This window comes from Salvelinus sp. IW2-2015, linkage group LG2 (assembly GCF_002910315.2).
Source record: "Salvelinus sp. IW2-2015 linkage group LG2, ASM291031v2, whole genome shotgun sequence".
Taxonomy (NCBI): Eukaryota; Metazoa; Chordata; class Actinopteri; order Salmoniformes; family Salmonidae; genus Salvelinus; species Salvelinus sp. IW2-2015.
In genome coordinates, this window is record NC_036839.1 from 28,558,767 (window position 1) to 28,573,766 (window position 15,000).

Below are 15,000 nucleotides of genomic sequence, written 5' to 3' on the forward strand. Positions count from 1 at the left end.
GGGAATTTGGTGCGCTCAGTAGTCGACTTGTGACTGTCGTGATGGTACGTCTTGTGATTTCTTTCTTAATATTTTAATCCCTTCATACTTACTATGTCGAGCAAAAAAAGAAAGTGGTCGGACGAATATGTACAATATGGATTCACATGTATAACGGAACGTGATGGGAGTCAGCGTCCTAACTGCATGATTTGCAATGCCAAGTTGAGCAATTCTAGTCTAGCACCGGCAAAACTAAGAGAACACTTCCTTAAGCTGCATGGAGATGGAAAATACAAGAACACAACGCTCGCTGAATTCAAGGTGAAGAGAGCCAAATTCGATGAAAAGGCTACTCTGCTTGTTCTCGGCTTTGTACCCATCAACAAACCGATCCTCACAGCATCGTACGAAGTTGCTTACCTGATCGCAAAGCAGGGCAAACCACACACCATTGGTGAAACACTCATAAAACCAGCTGTGTTGAAGATGGCGAATATCATGCTGGGAAAAGAGGCTGAAGTTAAGTTATCCCAAATTCCTCTTTCAAATGACACCATCAGCGACAGAATAGAGGACATGAGCAAAGACATCTTGGCTCAAGTAGTTGCAGATCTGATTTCAAGCCCGGCAAAATTCAGCCTTCAACTCGACGAGACCACAGACGTTTCCAATCTAAGCCAGCTTGCTGTATTNAACAACAACTAAGGCAGCCGATATGAAGAAACTTGTGGATGACTTCTTCAAAGATAACAATCTTTCGTGGGATATGGTTTCTGCAGTTTGTTCGGACGGAGCTCCAGTCATGCTGGGAAGAAAGTCTGGTTTTGGTGCGCTAGTGAAAGCCGATGCACCACACATCATTGTTACGCATTGTATTATGCACAGGCATGCGTTGGCAACAAAAACCTTGCCTTCAAAACTGGCAGAAGTATTACAAATTGTAGTGGAATGCGTGAACTATGTGCGAACTAGTGCTCTGAGGCACCGCATCTTCAGTGAGCTGTGTAAAGAAATGGGCTCTGAATTCGAGGTACTTCTGTACCATTCTAACGTTCGGTGGTTATCCCGGGGACAGGTGCTGAATCGTGTTTTTGCCGTGCGTTTGGAATTAGCCCTGTTTTTGCAAGAGCACCAACATTGTCATGCAGATTGCTTAAAAAATTCTGAGTTCATTCTCATTTTAGCGTACATGGCTGATATCTTCGCAGCTCTCAATCATCTCAATCAAAAGATGCAGGGCGGTGGAGTCAACATCATCGAAGCGGAGGAAAACCTGAAGGCTTTTCAAAAAAAGCTACTGTTATGGAAACGACGAACAGAGAACGATAACTTCGCATACTTTTCCCTGCTGAACGACTGTGTAAGTAAGATCGAAGATGTATCTGGAATCTGAGACATTTCTGTACCCGCGGAACTGAAGCAAGCAATTGCCACGCACTTAGATGAGCTTGCAAAGTCTCTCGACGGATACTTSCCTACAAGAGAGTCATATCCAGCATGGGTGAGACAGCCGTTCACGTTTAGTGTTGAGACAACAGATGTCAATGATGAATACCTCGATGAAATCATTGAAATTCAGCAGAGCCAGGTTCAACAGCAACTCTTCAGAACAACAATGCTTTCAACGTTTTGGTGTCAACAAATGGTAACGTACCCTGTTATTGCTAAGAAAGCTCTGGAGATTTTCATACCGTTTGTTACAACATATCTTTGCGAGCAATCCTTTTCGAGGATGCTGGACATAAAAACGAAGAAAAGGAACAGACTTTGTTGCGAAAATGACATGAGAGTGGCACTTGCCAAGGTGAAGCCGCGCATTTCTGAACTGGTCTCTGAAAGGCAACAGCAGAAGTCACACTGATTTGCAGTAAATATTAATTATTATGTTTTTGTTTTTGTGTGAAAATCATGTTTTGATGATTTTGTTCTTTGAACACACGGTGTTGATGTTGATGCACGGTTCATTTTGTGCACCAGTAAAATATATACCTATGTTTTGAATTTGAAAAAATCATATTTTATTTTTCCAATTAAGAAGGGTTCGGTGAATGTGCATATGAAACTGGTGGGGTTCAGTACCTCCAACAAGGTTAAGAACCACTGTTGTAGAGCATGAACCTGCAGAAGCGAGTCACTGCTTTGATTTTTGCAGAGAACGACAGGGTGTTGTTCAGGGTCACGTCAAGGTGCTTTGCTCTCTGGGAGGGGGACACCATGGAGTTGTCAACCCGTGATGGAGAGGTCTTGGAGTGGGCAGGCCTTCCCTGCATAACACGGCACGGCATGGCAGCTCGGTAACCCCATGCCATTATCACTGGTCCAGGACGTAGTTCATGCACATTTCTAAATGCTGAGTCAACCACACGCATATATACATTACTAGGCACAGATGTAGGCTCGCATGCACTCACGCACATGCAGGCATGGATTCAGGTTTGTATGCATGTATTGTACTCGCATATGCAGGAGGTGATTGTGTTAAGAGAGACCCACATACCTGGTGTTAGGGGCCAGGCCCCTGGGGGCCATGGAGCAGAGACAGGGGACGGCCATGATGCTGACATTGAGGAACAGACCCTGGTTGGTCATCCACAACTCTTGCTCTTCTAGAGAAGACGGGGTTTCAGTGATGGACAGTGCCACACTATAAAAGACAAGATATAGAAAAGTTCACATTGATAAAACATCATACATGACAAACTCACCTATGTCGTTGTCGTCTTTCAAGAACTCATTTCTAAAGAATATATATATATTTTCAGATGCATCATTTTGTGTTTTGTCTTTCTTAGTGAGATTCTCCCCCCACATATTTAGTCGGTTGATCTTCTACATAGAAGGCATTTTGGTTTCCTTCCAACGATCAATTAAGCCTGCAGAGGCCTGTTTCAAATCAAATTCACACAGGTAATTACTATCAAACTTGGACTACAGATTTTATAATCAGACAGACTTCTGTCACTTACTTTACTAGATCCAGCGTTTCAGGACTTTCTGGACATTCTTCACAGGAAGATAGGACAATTCATAGTCTTCAGGCCTGTAATCAGACATACCAAGATAGAGAGGGAGAGGAAGATGAAGAGAGTAGGCTTTAGATGGCTGGATTGGAGAAGAGGAGGGATGGTTCTCTAGAGACAGATTCATGTGTGATAAAGAGACTATTCAAAAGGAAACCCTAGCTTTGAGAGAAGGCAGGCAAGTCTCTTTCCCTGGAGGCTTAGTCCAGAATTTACGGGTATTGTGTGTGTGTGTGTGTGTGTGTGTGTGTGTGTGTGCTGTGTGTGTGGTGTGTGTGGTGGTGTGTGTGTGTGTGTGTGTGTGTGTGTGTGTGTGTGTGTGTGTGCGTGTGTGTGTCTGTGTCTGTCTGTCTGTCTGTCTGTCTGTCTGTCTGTCTGTCTGTCTGTCTGTCTGTCTGTCGTGTGTCGTGTGTCTGTGTGTCTGTGTGTCTGTGTGTGGCTGTGACTCTCTATAGCAGGGGTAGGCATTCTTACCCTACGAGGTCCAGAGCCTGCTGGTTATCTGTTCTACCTAATAATGAATTGCACCCACCTGATGTCCCAGGTCTAAATCAGTCCCTGATTAGAGGGGAACAATGAAAAACGCAGTGGAACTGGCTTCGAGGTTCAGAGTTGAGTTTTAGTGCTCTAGAGAGAGACTTACTTGAGGTTTGCTAGCGTTTTGATCACAGCGAACTCCCGTTTCTGCCCAGGTGGCATCCATTGATGCCTTTCCGCCAGGGCCAGCGTCCGCCCGCCAAAACCATACATTGCAGAGAAGCCGAAACGCAGGGAGCGACCCAGAGAACTGAAACTACACACATCTACAACCTATAGTAACACAGACAGGAGACAAAGAGAGGGAAGAGAGAAGAAGAATAGATAGTACAGATATCGATGAATGTACTGTATGAAGTTGGCATCCTGGTGCTGCAGCTTGAATGACATGCTTCTACTCGGTGACGGGTTCTCTGTCAGAGATTGAGATGTAACTAGTACGTGTATGGCATTCTTTCACTTCAGTTGTAGGCCTACATTTAGTCCAGCATCAAAATGGGCAATTACTATGCCATGGTCATTGCCATTTCTCTTGTGGCAATATAGGCTTATGATGGTACAGACACAGGTCCCATCCTATTGGACTAAACACATTCCTGACCTCTTTCTGTTTCGCCCATATAATATATGGCTCCTGACCTCATAACTCATGAATATTCATGAAGGTCTAAAACATCCTGCCAGTTGGCCTTCTTCACATGCATAAATATTACTTAATTAGAGAACCAACAAGCCCAATATCGGCCCGTCGTAAATAAGCATCGCCATTCCCTGTTCGTATCAAGTGTTCTGTGTTCTTGTTTACATTATTTTGCTTATAACCCAAACATTTTGTCTGTCAGTTAATTGTCATCCACGATGAAATCGGGGAGGGGACTGTGGATCTGTGCATCTGTTCTCATCCGTGCATTCGTTCATACGTTCCTTAGTCACACGCAATGAACATCTAATCAAATGGCTACCCAGACTATTTGCATTGCCCCCCCCCCCCCCCCCCTTTTACACCGCTGCTACTCTCTGTTATTATCTATGCATAGTCACTTTAATAACTCTACCTATATGTACATATTACCTGAATTACCTCGACTAACCGGTGCCCCCACACATTGACTCTGTACCGGTACCCTCTGTATATAGTCTCGCTATTGTTATTTTACTGCTGCTCTTTAACTACTTGTTACTTTTATTTCTTATTCTTATTCATATTTTTTAAACTGCGTTGTTGGTTAGGGGCTTGTAAGTAAGCATTTCACTGTAAGGTCTACAGCTGTTGTATTTGGCGCATGTGACTAATAACATTTGATTTGATTTGATATCTCAGACAGCTCTGGTCCGATTTTGATGAAACTTAGGTGAATGATGCCTCTTGCCATAGAGAGCCGGCATTTACAACATTACACTGATTGGCCAGATGGTGGCACTATAACAAGAAATAAAAAATGCTAAATTTGACCGAAAGTCATAAAATTTGTTACATAGGTTCCTCTCCTCACAAGGAAGAAATTCGCCTCAGGGATCCATGAGGTCCGCCATGATGGATTTTCCGCCATTTAGTATTTTGTGAAAAACGCTACTGTTCTAGCACCGAATGACCGATCTACATGAAACTTGATATGTGACATCTATAGACATCTCTCAGCGCAATATTTTCCAGACTAGTAACTAAAACAACAATGTTTATTGACCAATAAACATTCACGTGGATGTGGTCTGGAACATAAGTGCATATAAGTCAGTAAAGGATATTTGTATTAAAACACAATTTGGTACACATGTTGCAAACACTGTCAAGACTCACATATGCAAGAACATTCATATCGACCACACGGTGGTGCTATAACGGTCACATGCTAAGGGACATGAGTCTAGCTAACCCACATGATATCTCCGACACACCTGGCCTGATTTTGACAAAACTAGGGTGAATGATGCGTCTTGCCATAGAGAACCAGCATTTACAAAATTACATTGATTGGCCCAAGGGGGGCGCTATAGTAATCAACTCTACATATGTTAGTCACACGCAATATCTCAGACACCACTGGCCCGATTTTGATTAAACTTGGTGAATGATGCATCTAGCCATAGAAATTCGTGATTTACAAAATTACACTGAAAAGCCCAAGGGGGGCGCTGCATCATTTTTGATCATGGTTAGTGATGCACCCAGCAGCCATAGGAGACAGAACTTAATTACCAAGCTGTCACCAAGCTTTCTCTCTTGCAAAAATAATTGGATAGGTCGTGTGGAGGGCTCTGTCCTTTGTCTTTCGTTTATTTATTTATTATTTCTATTTTCACATCGTTGTTGTCCCCCACAATGAAATCGGAAGGGGAACTGCGGATCTGGCTCCGTCCGTTCGTTTGTTCATTAGTCACACGCAATATCTCCGACTCCACTGGCCCGATTTTGACTAAACTTGGATGAATGATGCATCTTGCCATATAGATCCGGCAGTTACAAAATTACACTGATAGGCCAAACTAAAATTCAAAACTTTGATCAAGCATATATCCTGTCTCGTTTGAGCTTGAATTGTTGTCACTCATTGGCCCAAGGGGGGGCGCTGCATCATTAGTGTGGGACAACATGTTTACTTTTGCCCTGTTTCTAATCAGGTGAGATTTGAAATTCAGACATGTCAAAATGAGATTCAGACATGTCAAAACTTCAGAAATGTTGTTTGTTTGCATTTTCTGAATAAGATGCTTAGACAGGGAGACAATTTGTTCATCATTTAATTATCTGATTCTCCTCCATATTGTTTATTCAGAATAAAGTGTGAATGCTATTCTGTGTAGAAGAACCTGAACACAATTCCAATCATCTATCACCATAACCGCTGACAGAACTGGACTGACTGAACTGCATGTTCTATTGCTGTTGCTAGAAGTCCCTCCTAGTTCAGTGTTAGAGCTATGGATTACAGCACCATATGGCCTAGAATGTAAGACAGAGAGGATTTAATGAAGAGTAGGGTTATCTCGTGTAGTTGAGGTCAACGTTTGTTTAATAATAGAAGTCTATTGTAGCATGCGTGATTGTTTCAATAGGATTACACTTTGTACTGTACACAAAATGTTCTGCATCAAATCAAATTGTATTGGTCACATACACATGTTTAGCAAATGTTATTGCGAGTGTAGCGAAATGCTTGTGCTTCTAGTTCCAACAGCGCAGCAATATCTAACAAGTAATATCTAACAATTCCACAACAAATACCTAATACACACAATCTAAGTAAGGAATGGAATAAGAATATATATAAACATATGGATGAGCAATGTCAGAGAGGCATAGGCTAAGAAGCTATATATTGTATAGAAAAGAGTATATACATATGAGTTGAGTAATGCAAGATATGTAAACATTATTAAAGTGACATTATTAAAGTGACTAATGTTCCATTTATTAAACTGGCCAAAGATTTCAAGTCTGTATGTAGGCAGCAGCCTCTCTGTGCTAGTGATGGCTGTTTAACAGCCTGATGGCCTTGAGATAGAAGCTGTTTTTCAGTCTCTCAGTCCCAGCTTTGATGCACCTGTACTGACCTCGCCTTCTGGATGATAATAGGGTGAACAGGCAGTGGCTCGGATGGTTGTTGTCCTTGATGATCTTTTTGGCCTTCCTGTGACATCGGGTGATGTAGGTGTCCTGGAGGGCAGGTAGTTCGCCCCCGGTAATGCGTTGTGCAGACCGCACCACCCTCTGGAGAGCCCTGCGGTTGTGGGCGGTGCAGTTGCCGTACCAGGTAGTGATACAGCCCGACAGGATGCCCTCAATTGTGCATCTGTAAAAGTTTAGGTGATAAGACACATTTCGTCAGCCTCCTGAGGTTGAAGAGACGCTGTTGCGCCTTCTTCACCACACTGTCTGTGTGGGTGGACCATTTCAGTGTGTCGGTGATATGTACGCCGAGGAACTTAAAACGTTCCACCTTCTCCACTGCTGTCCCGTCGATGTGCTCCCTCTGCTGTTTCCTGAATCAATAAATCAAGTTTATTTTATATAGCCCTTCGTACATCAGCTAATATCTCGAAGTGCTGTACAGAAACCCAGAAACCCAGCCTAAAACCTAAGCCCAGCCTAAAACCCCAAACAGCAAGCAATGCAGGTGTAGAAGCAATAAAACTCCTTTGTTTTATTGACTTTGAGTGAGAGGTTATTTTCCTGACACCACACTCCGAGGGCCCTCACCTCCTCCCTGTAAGCTGTTGCGTCGTTGTTGGTAATCAAGCCTACTACTGTTGTGTCGTCTGCAAACTTGATGATTGAGTTGGAGGCGTGCATGGCCACGCAGTCATGGGTGAACAGGGAGTACAGGAGGGGGCTTTGCATGCACCCTTGTGGGGCCCCAGTGTTTCCTACCTTCACCACCTGGGGGTGGCCCGTCAGGAAGTCCAGGACCCAATTGCACAGGGCGGGGTTGAGACCCAGGGCCTCAAGCTTAATGATGAGCTTGTAGGGTACTAAGGTGTTGAATGCTGAGCTATAGTCAATGAACATCATTCTTACATAGGTATTCCTCTTGTCCAGATGGGATAGGGCAGTGTGCAATGTGATGGCAATTGCATCGTCTGTGGACCTATTGGGGCGGTAAGCAAATTGAATGGGTCTAGGGTGACATGTAAGGTGGAGATGATATGATCCTTGACTAGTCTCTCAAAGCACTTCATGATGACAGAAGTGAGTGCTACAGAGCAATAGTCATTTAGTTCAGTTACCTTTGCATTCTTGGGTACAGGAACAATGGTGGCCATTTTGAAGCATGTGGGGACAGCAGACTGGGATAGGGAGGGATTGAATATGTCCGTAAACACACCAGCCAGATGGTCTACGCATGCTCTGAGGACGCGGCTCGGAATGCCGTCTGGGCCTGCAGCCTTGCGAGGGTTAACACGTTTAAATGTCTTACTCACGTCGGCCACGGAGAAGGAGAGCCCACAGTCCTGGAAGCAAGACGTCGGTGTCCGCGACGTGGCTGGTTTTCTTTTTGTAGTCCGTGATTGTCTGTTGACCCTGCCACATCCGTCTCACATCTGAGCCGTTGAATTGCGACTGCACTTTGTCTCAATACTGACATTTTGCTTGTTTGATTGCCTTGCGGAGGGAATGATTACTCTTTTGGTATTCTGCAATATTCCCAGTCATCTTGCCATTGTTAAATGCAATGGTACGCGCTTTCAGTTTTGCGCGAATGCTGCCTTCAATCGACGGTTTCTAGTTCGGGTAGGTTTTAATAGACAGTGGATACAACATCTCCTATACACTTCCTTAAAAACTCACTCACCGAATCAGCGTATACGTCGATATTATTCTCTGAGGCTACCCGGAACATATTCCAGTCAGCGTGGTCAAAACAATCGTGGATTCCGATTGGTCAGACCAGCGTTGAATAGTCCTTAGCACGGGTACTTCCTGTTTGAGTTTCTTCCTATAGGAGTTACAGTAACAATGTTCCAGTGTTTTTATAGCAACAATGGCCCAGTGTTTTTCCAGCGCGAGTGCTACAGTCGATATGCTGATAGAATTTAGGTAGCCTTTTCCTCAAATTGGCTTTGTTAACTTTTTAGGGATAGGGAGCAGCATTTTCACTTTGGATGAATAGCGTGCTCAGAGTGAACTGCCTCCTACTCTGTCTCAGATGCTAATATATGCATATTATTATTACTATTRGATATAAAACACTCTGATGTTTCTTAAACTGTTTGAATGATGTCTGTGAGTATAACAGAACTCATATGGCAGGCAAAAACCTGAGAAAAATCCAACCAGGAAGTGGGATATCTGAGGTTGGTCGATTTTCAACTCATCGCCTATTGAATTCCCAGTGGGATATGGATCTGTTTGCACTTCCTACGGCTTCCACTAGATGTCAACAGTCTGTAGAACCTTGAATGAAGCTTCTACTGTGATGTGGAGCTGAATAAGAGGGGAATGAGTCAGTGGTCTGGCAGAGAGACAGGTCCTGGTCATGCGCATTCCACATGATATCGACTTGCGTTCCATTACTTCTATAGACACAAAGGAATTCTCCGGTTGGAACATTGAATATGTATGATAACAACATCCTAAAGATTGATTCTATACTTAGTTTGAAATGTTTCTACGACCTGTAATATAACTTTTTGAAGTTTTCGTCCGACGTTCGCCTGGACCTGCACAAGCGGGATATGTGTACTAAACAACGTGCTAACAAAAGTAGCTACTTGGACATAAATAATGGACATTATCGAACAAAACAACAATTTATTGTGGAACTAGGATTCCTGGGAGTGCATTCTGATGAAGATCATCAAAGGTAAGGGAATATTTATCATGTAATTTCGTATTTCTGTTGACTCCAACATGKMGGAGAAATTTTGTTTCTATCTGAGCGCCGTCTCAGATTATTGCATGGTTTGCTTTTTCCGTAAAGTTTTTTTTAAATCTGACACAGCGGTTGCATTAATAACAAGTGTATCTTTAATTCTATGTAAAACATGTATCTTTCATCAAAGTTTATGATGAGTATTTCTGTTATTTGATGTGGCTCTCTGCAATTTCACCGGATATTTTGGAGGCATTTCTGAACATGTAAACTGAGATTTTTGGGTATAAATATGCACATTATCGAACAAAACATACATGTATTGTGTAACATGATGTCCTACGAGTGTCATCTGATGAAGATCATCAAAGGTTAGTGATTCCTTTTATCTCTATTTCTGCTTTTTGTGACTCCTATCTTTGGTTGGGAAAATGGCTGTGTTTTTTGGACTTGGCGGTGATCTAACATAATCATATGTTGTGTTTTCACTGTAAAGCATTTTTTAAATCGGACATGATGGGTAGATTAACTGTATTGGACTTGTTAACTTCTCTAGGGTGGTTGGCAGCATTCAGAATTTTGGATGAAAAGCATGCCCAAATTAAACTGCCTGCTTCTCAGGCCCAGAAGATATGATATGCATATAACTGGTAGATGTGGATAGAAAACACTCTAAAGTTTCCAAAACTGTTAAAATAGTGTCTGTGAGTATAACAGAACTGATTTGGCAGGCGAAAACCTGAGAAAATCCAATCGGGAAGTAGTTTTTTGGGGGGGTTTTGTAGTTTTTTATTCAATGCCATTACAGTATCCATTGACTTAGGACTCAAATAATTGCAGTTCCTATGCCTTCCACTAGATGTCAACAGTCTTTAGAAATTGTTTCAGGCTTGTATTCCGAAAAATGAGGAAGTAAGAGCAGTCTGAATGAGTGGACCCTAAAGTGTCACAGAGCTTTTTCATGCGCACGACCGAGAGTGCCTTTCTTGTTTACCTTTTATATTGACGACGTTATTGTCCGGTTGAAATATTATCGATTATTTAGGCTAAAAACAATCTGAGGATTGAATATAAACAACATTTGACATGTTTCTATGAACTTTACGGACACAATTTGGATTTTTTGTCTGCCTGTTTTGACTGCGTTTGAGCCTGTGGATTACTGAAGAAAACGTGCGAACAAATCTGAGGTTTTTGGATATAAAGAGACTTTATCGAACAAAAGGAACATGTATTGAGTAAATGAATGTCTGCTGAGTGCAACCATATGAAGATCATCAAAGGTAAGGGATTCATTTTATCTCTATTTCTGAATTGTGTAACTCTTCTACTTGGCTGGTTACTGTTTGTAAAGATTTGTCTGCTGGGCTATGTTCTCAAATAATCGTAAGGTATGCTTTTGCCGTAAAGCATTTTTTAAATCTGACACCGTGGTTGGATTCACAAGAAGTTCATCTTTAAACCTATGTAAAATATGTTTTGTTTTCTGAATTTTTATAATGAGTATTTCTGTATTTGAATTTGGCGCCCAGCAGTTTCACTGGCTGTTGAAGAGGTGGGACGCTAACGTCTCACGTACCAAAGAGAGGTTCATGTGTGAAAGTTACATATTTCAAAAGAATATTTTTGAATTTCCCCGCGCTGCCTTTTCAGCGGAATGTTGTCGAGGGGTTCCGCTAGGAGAACGTGTGTCCTAGAAAGGTTAAAATCCCCAGCTACAATAAATGCAGCCTATGTTTTCCAGTTTGCATAAAGTCCAGTAAAGTTCAGTGAAGTTCCTTGAGGGCTGTCGTGGTATCGCTCGTTGGATGTGACAGGGCTTTCAAACTATTACAGACTACAACGGGAAGCCCAACCCAAGAGCTGCACAGTGACACGAGCATACCAGATGAGCTAAATTACTTCAAAGCTCACTTCGAGGCAAGTAACACTGAAACATGCATGAGAGCGTCAGCTGTTCCAGATGACTGTGTGATCACGCTCTCCGTAGCCAATGTGAATAAGACCTTTAAACAGGTCAACATTCACAAGGCCACAGGACCAGATGGATTACCAGGACGTTTACCCCGAACACGCGCTGACCAACTGGCACGTGTCTTCACTGACATTTTCAACCTCCCCCTGTCTGAGTCTGTAATACCAACATGTTTCAAGCAGATCACCATAGTCCCTGTCCCCAAGAACACTAAGGTAACCTGCCTAAATGACTACCAACCCGTAACACTCACGTCCGTAGCCATGGAGTGCTTTGAAAGGCTGGTCATGGCTCATATCAACACCATTATCCCAGAAACCCGAGACCCACTCCAATTTGCATACCACCCTAACAGATCCCAAGGTGATGCAATCTCTATTGCACTCCACACTGCCCTTTCCCACCTAGACAAAAAGGACACCCATGTGAGAATGCTATTCATTGACTACAGCTCAGCGTTCAACACACCCTCAAAGCTCATCACTAAGCTAAGGACCCTGGGACAAAACACCTCCCTCTGCAACTGTATCCTGGACTTCCTGACGGGCCGCCCCCAGGTGGTAAGGGTAGGTAACAACACATCCACCACGCTGATCCTCAACACGGGGGACCCTCAGGGGTGCGTGCTCAGTCCCCTCCTGTACTCCTTGTTCACTCATGACTGCACGGCCAAGCACAACTCCAACACCATCATTAAGTTTGCCGATGACACAACAGTGGTAGGCCTGATCACCGACAACGACGAGACAGCCTATAGGGAGGAGGTCAGAGACCTGGCCATGTGGTGCCAGGACAGAAACCTCTCCCTCAATGTGATCAAGACAAAAGATATGATTGTGGACTACAGGAAAAGGAGGACCGAAGACGCCCCCATTCTCATCGACGGGACTGTAATAGAGCAGGTTGAGAGCTTCAAGTTTCTTGGTGTCCACATCACCAACAAACTAACATGGTCCAAGCACACCAAGACAGTCGTGAAGAGGGCACGACAAAACCTATTCCACCTCAGGAGACTGAAAAGATTTGACATGGGTCCTCAGATCCTCAAAAGGATCTACAGCTGCATCATCGAGAGCATCCTGACTGGTTGCACCACTGCCTGGTATGCCAACTGCTCGGCCTCCAACCGCAAGGCACTACAGAGGGTAGTGTGTATGGCAAGTACATCGGCCAAGCACTTCCTGCCATCCAGGACCTCTATACCAGGCGGTGTCAGAGGAAGGCCCTAAAAATTGCCAAAGACTCCAGCCACCCTAGTCATAGAATGTTCTCTCTGCTACCGCATGGCAAGCGGTACCGGAGCACTAAGTCTAGGTCCAAGAGACTTCTAAACAGCTTCTACCCCCAAGCCATAAGACTCCCAAACATCTAATCAAATGGCTACCCAGACTATTTGCATTGCCCCCACCCCTCCTCTTTTACACTGCTGCTACGCTCTGTTATTATCTATGCAACAGTCACTTTAATAACTCTACCTACAGTTGAAGTCGGAAGCTTGCATACACCTTAGCCAAATACACTCAGTTTTTCACAATTCTGACAATTAATCCTAATAAAAATTCCCTGTCTTAGGTCAGTTAGGATCAACACTTTATTTTAAGAATGTGACATGTCTGAATAATTGTAGAGAGAATTCTTTATTTCAGCTTTTATTTCTTTCATCACATTCCCAGTGGGTCAGAAGTTTACATACACTCAATTAGTATTTGGTAGCATTGCCTTTAAATTGGTTAACTTGGGTCAAACATTTCGGGTAGCCTTCTACAAGCTTCCCACAATAAGTTGGGTGAATTTTGGCCCATTCCTCCTGACAGAGCTGGTGTAACTGAGTCAGGTTGTAGGCCTCCTTGCTCGCACATGCTTTTTCAGGTCTGCCCACATATTTTCTATGGGATTGAGGTCAGGGCTTTGTGATGGCCACTCCAGTGCCTTGACTTTGTTGTCCTTAAGCCATTTTGCCACAACTTTGGAAGTATTCTTGGGGTCATTGTCCTTTTTGGAATACCCATTTGCGACCAAGCTTTAACTTCCTGACTGATGTCTTGAGATGTTGCTTCAATATATCCACATCATTTTCCCTCCTCATGATGCCATCTATTTTGTGAAGTGCACCAGTCCCTCCTGCAGCAAAGCACCCCCACAACATGATGCTGCTTGACGGTTGGGATGGTGTTCTTTGGCTTGCAAGCGTCCCCCTTTTTCCTCCAAACATAACAATGGTCATTATGGCCAAACAGTTCTATTTTAGTTTCATCAGACCAGAGTACATTTCACCAAAAAGTACGATCTTTGTCCCCATGTGCAGTTGCAAACCGTAGTCTGGCTTTTTTATGCCGGTTTTGGAGCAGTGACTTCTTCCTTGCTGAGCGGCCTTTCAGGTTATGTCGATATAGGACTCGTTTTACTGTGTATATAGATACTTTTGTACCTGTTTCCTCCAGCATCTTCACAAGGTCCTTTGCTGTTGTTCTGGGATTGATTTGCACTTTTCGCACCAAAGTACGTTCATCTCTAGGATACAGAACGCGTCTCTTTCCTGAGCGGTATGATGGCTGCATGGTCCCATGGTGTTTATASTTGGTACTATTGTTTGTACAGATGAACGTGGTACCTTCAGGCGTTTGGAAAATGCTCCCAAGGATGAACCAAACCTTTTTTTCCCCATGATGTCAAGCAAAGAGGCACTGAGTTTGAAGGTAGGCCTTGAAATACATCCACAGGTACACCTCCAATTGACTCAAATTATGTAATTTAGCCTATCTGAAGCTTCTAAAGCCATGACAAAATTTTCTGGAATTTTGCAAGCTGTTATAAGGCACATTCAACTTAGTGTATGTAAACTTCTGACCCACTGGAATTGTGATACAGTGAAATAATCAGTCTGTAAACAATTGTTGGAAAAATTACTTGTGTCATGCACAAAGTAGATGTCCTAAAAGACTTGCCAAAACTAGTTTGTTAACAAGAAATTTGTGCAGTGGTTGAAAAACAAGTTTTAATGACTCCTACCTAAGTGTATGTAAACTTCCGACTTCAACTGTGCATGTACATATTACCTCAATTACCTCGACTAAACGGGGCCCCCGCACATTGACTCTGTTCCGGTACCCTCTGTATATAGCCTCGCTATTGTTATTTTACTGCTGCTCTTTAATTATTTGTTACTTGTATTTCT

General features: G+C 43.1%; 1 protein-coding gene across 1 annotated transcript in view; it reads right to left on the bottom strand.

Annotated features, from left to right (window-relative positions):
- Positions 1 to 15,000, bottom strand: part of LOC111971396 (ceramide kinase-like protein) — a 57,603-nt gene that overhangs the window by 21,018 nt on the left and 21,585 nt on the right. Inside the window, 3 exon segments of the mRNA XM_070446290.1 lie at positions 2,483 to 2,626; positions 3,646 to 3,812; positions 12,035 to 12,045. Coding sequence (XP_070302391.1) covers positions 2,483 to 2,626; positions 3,646 to 3,812; positions 12,035 to 12,045 — 322 coding nt within the window.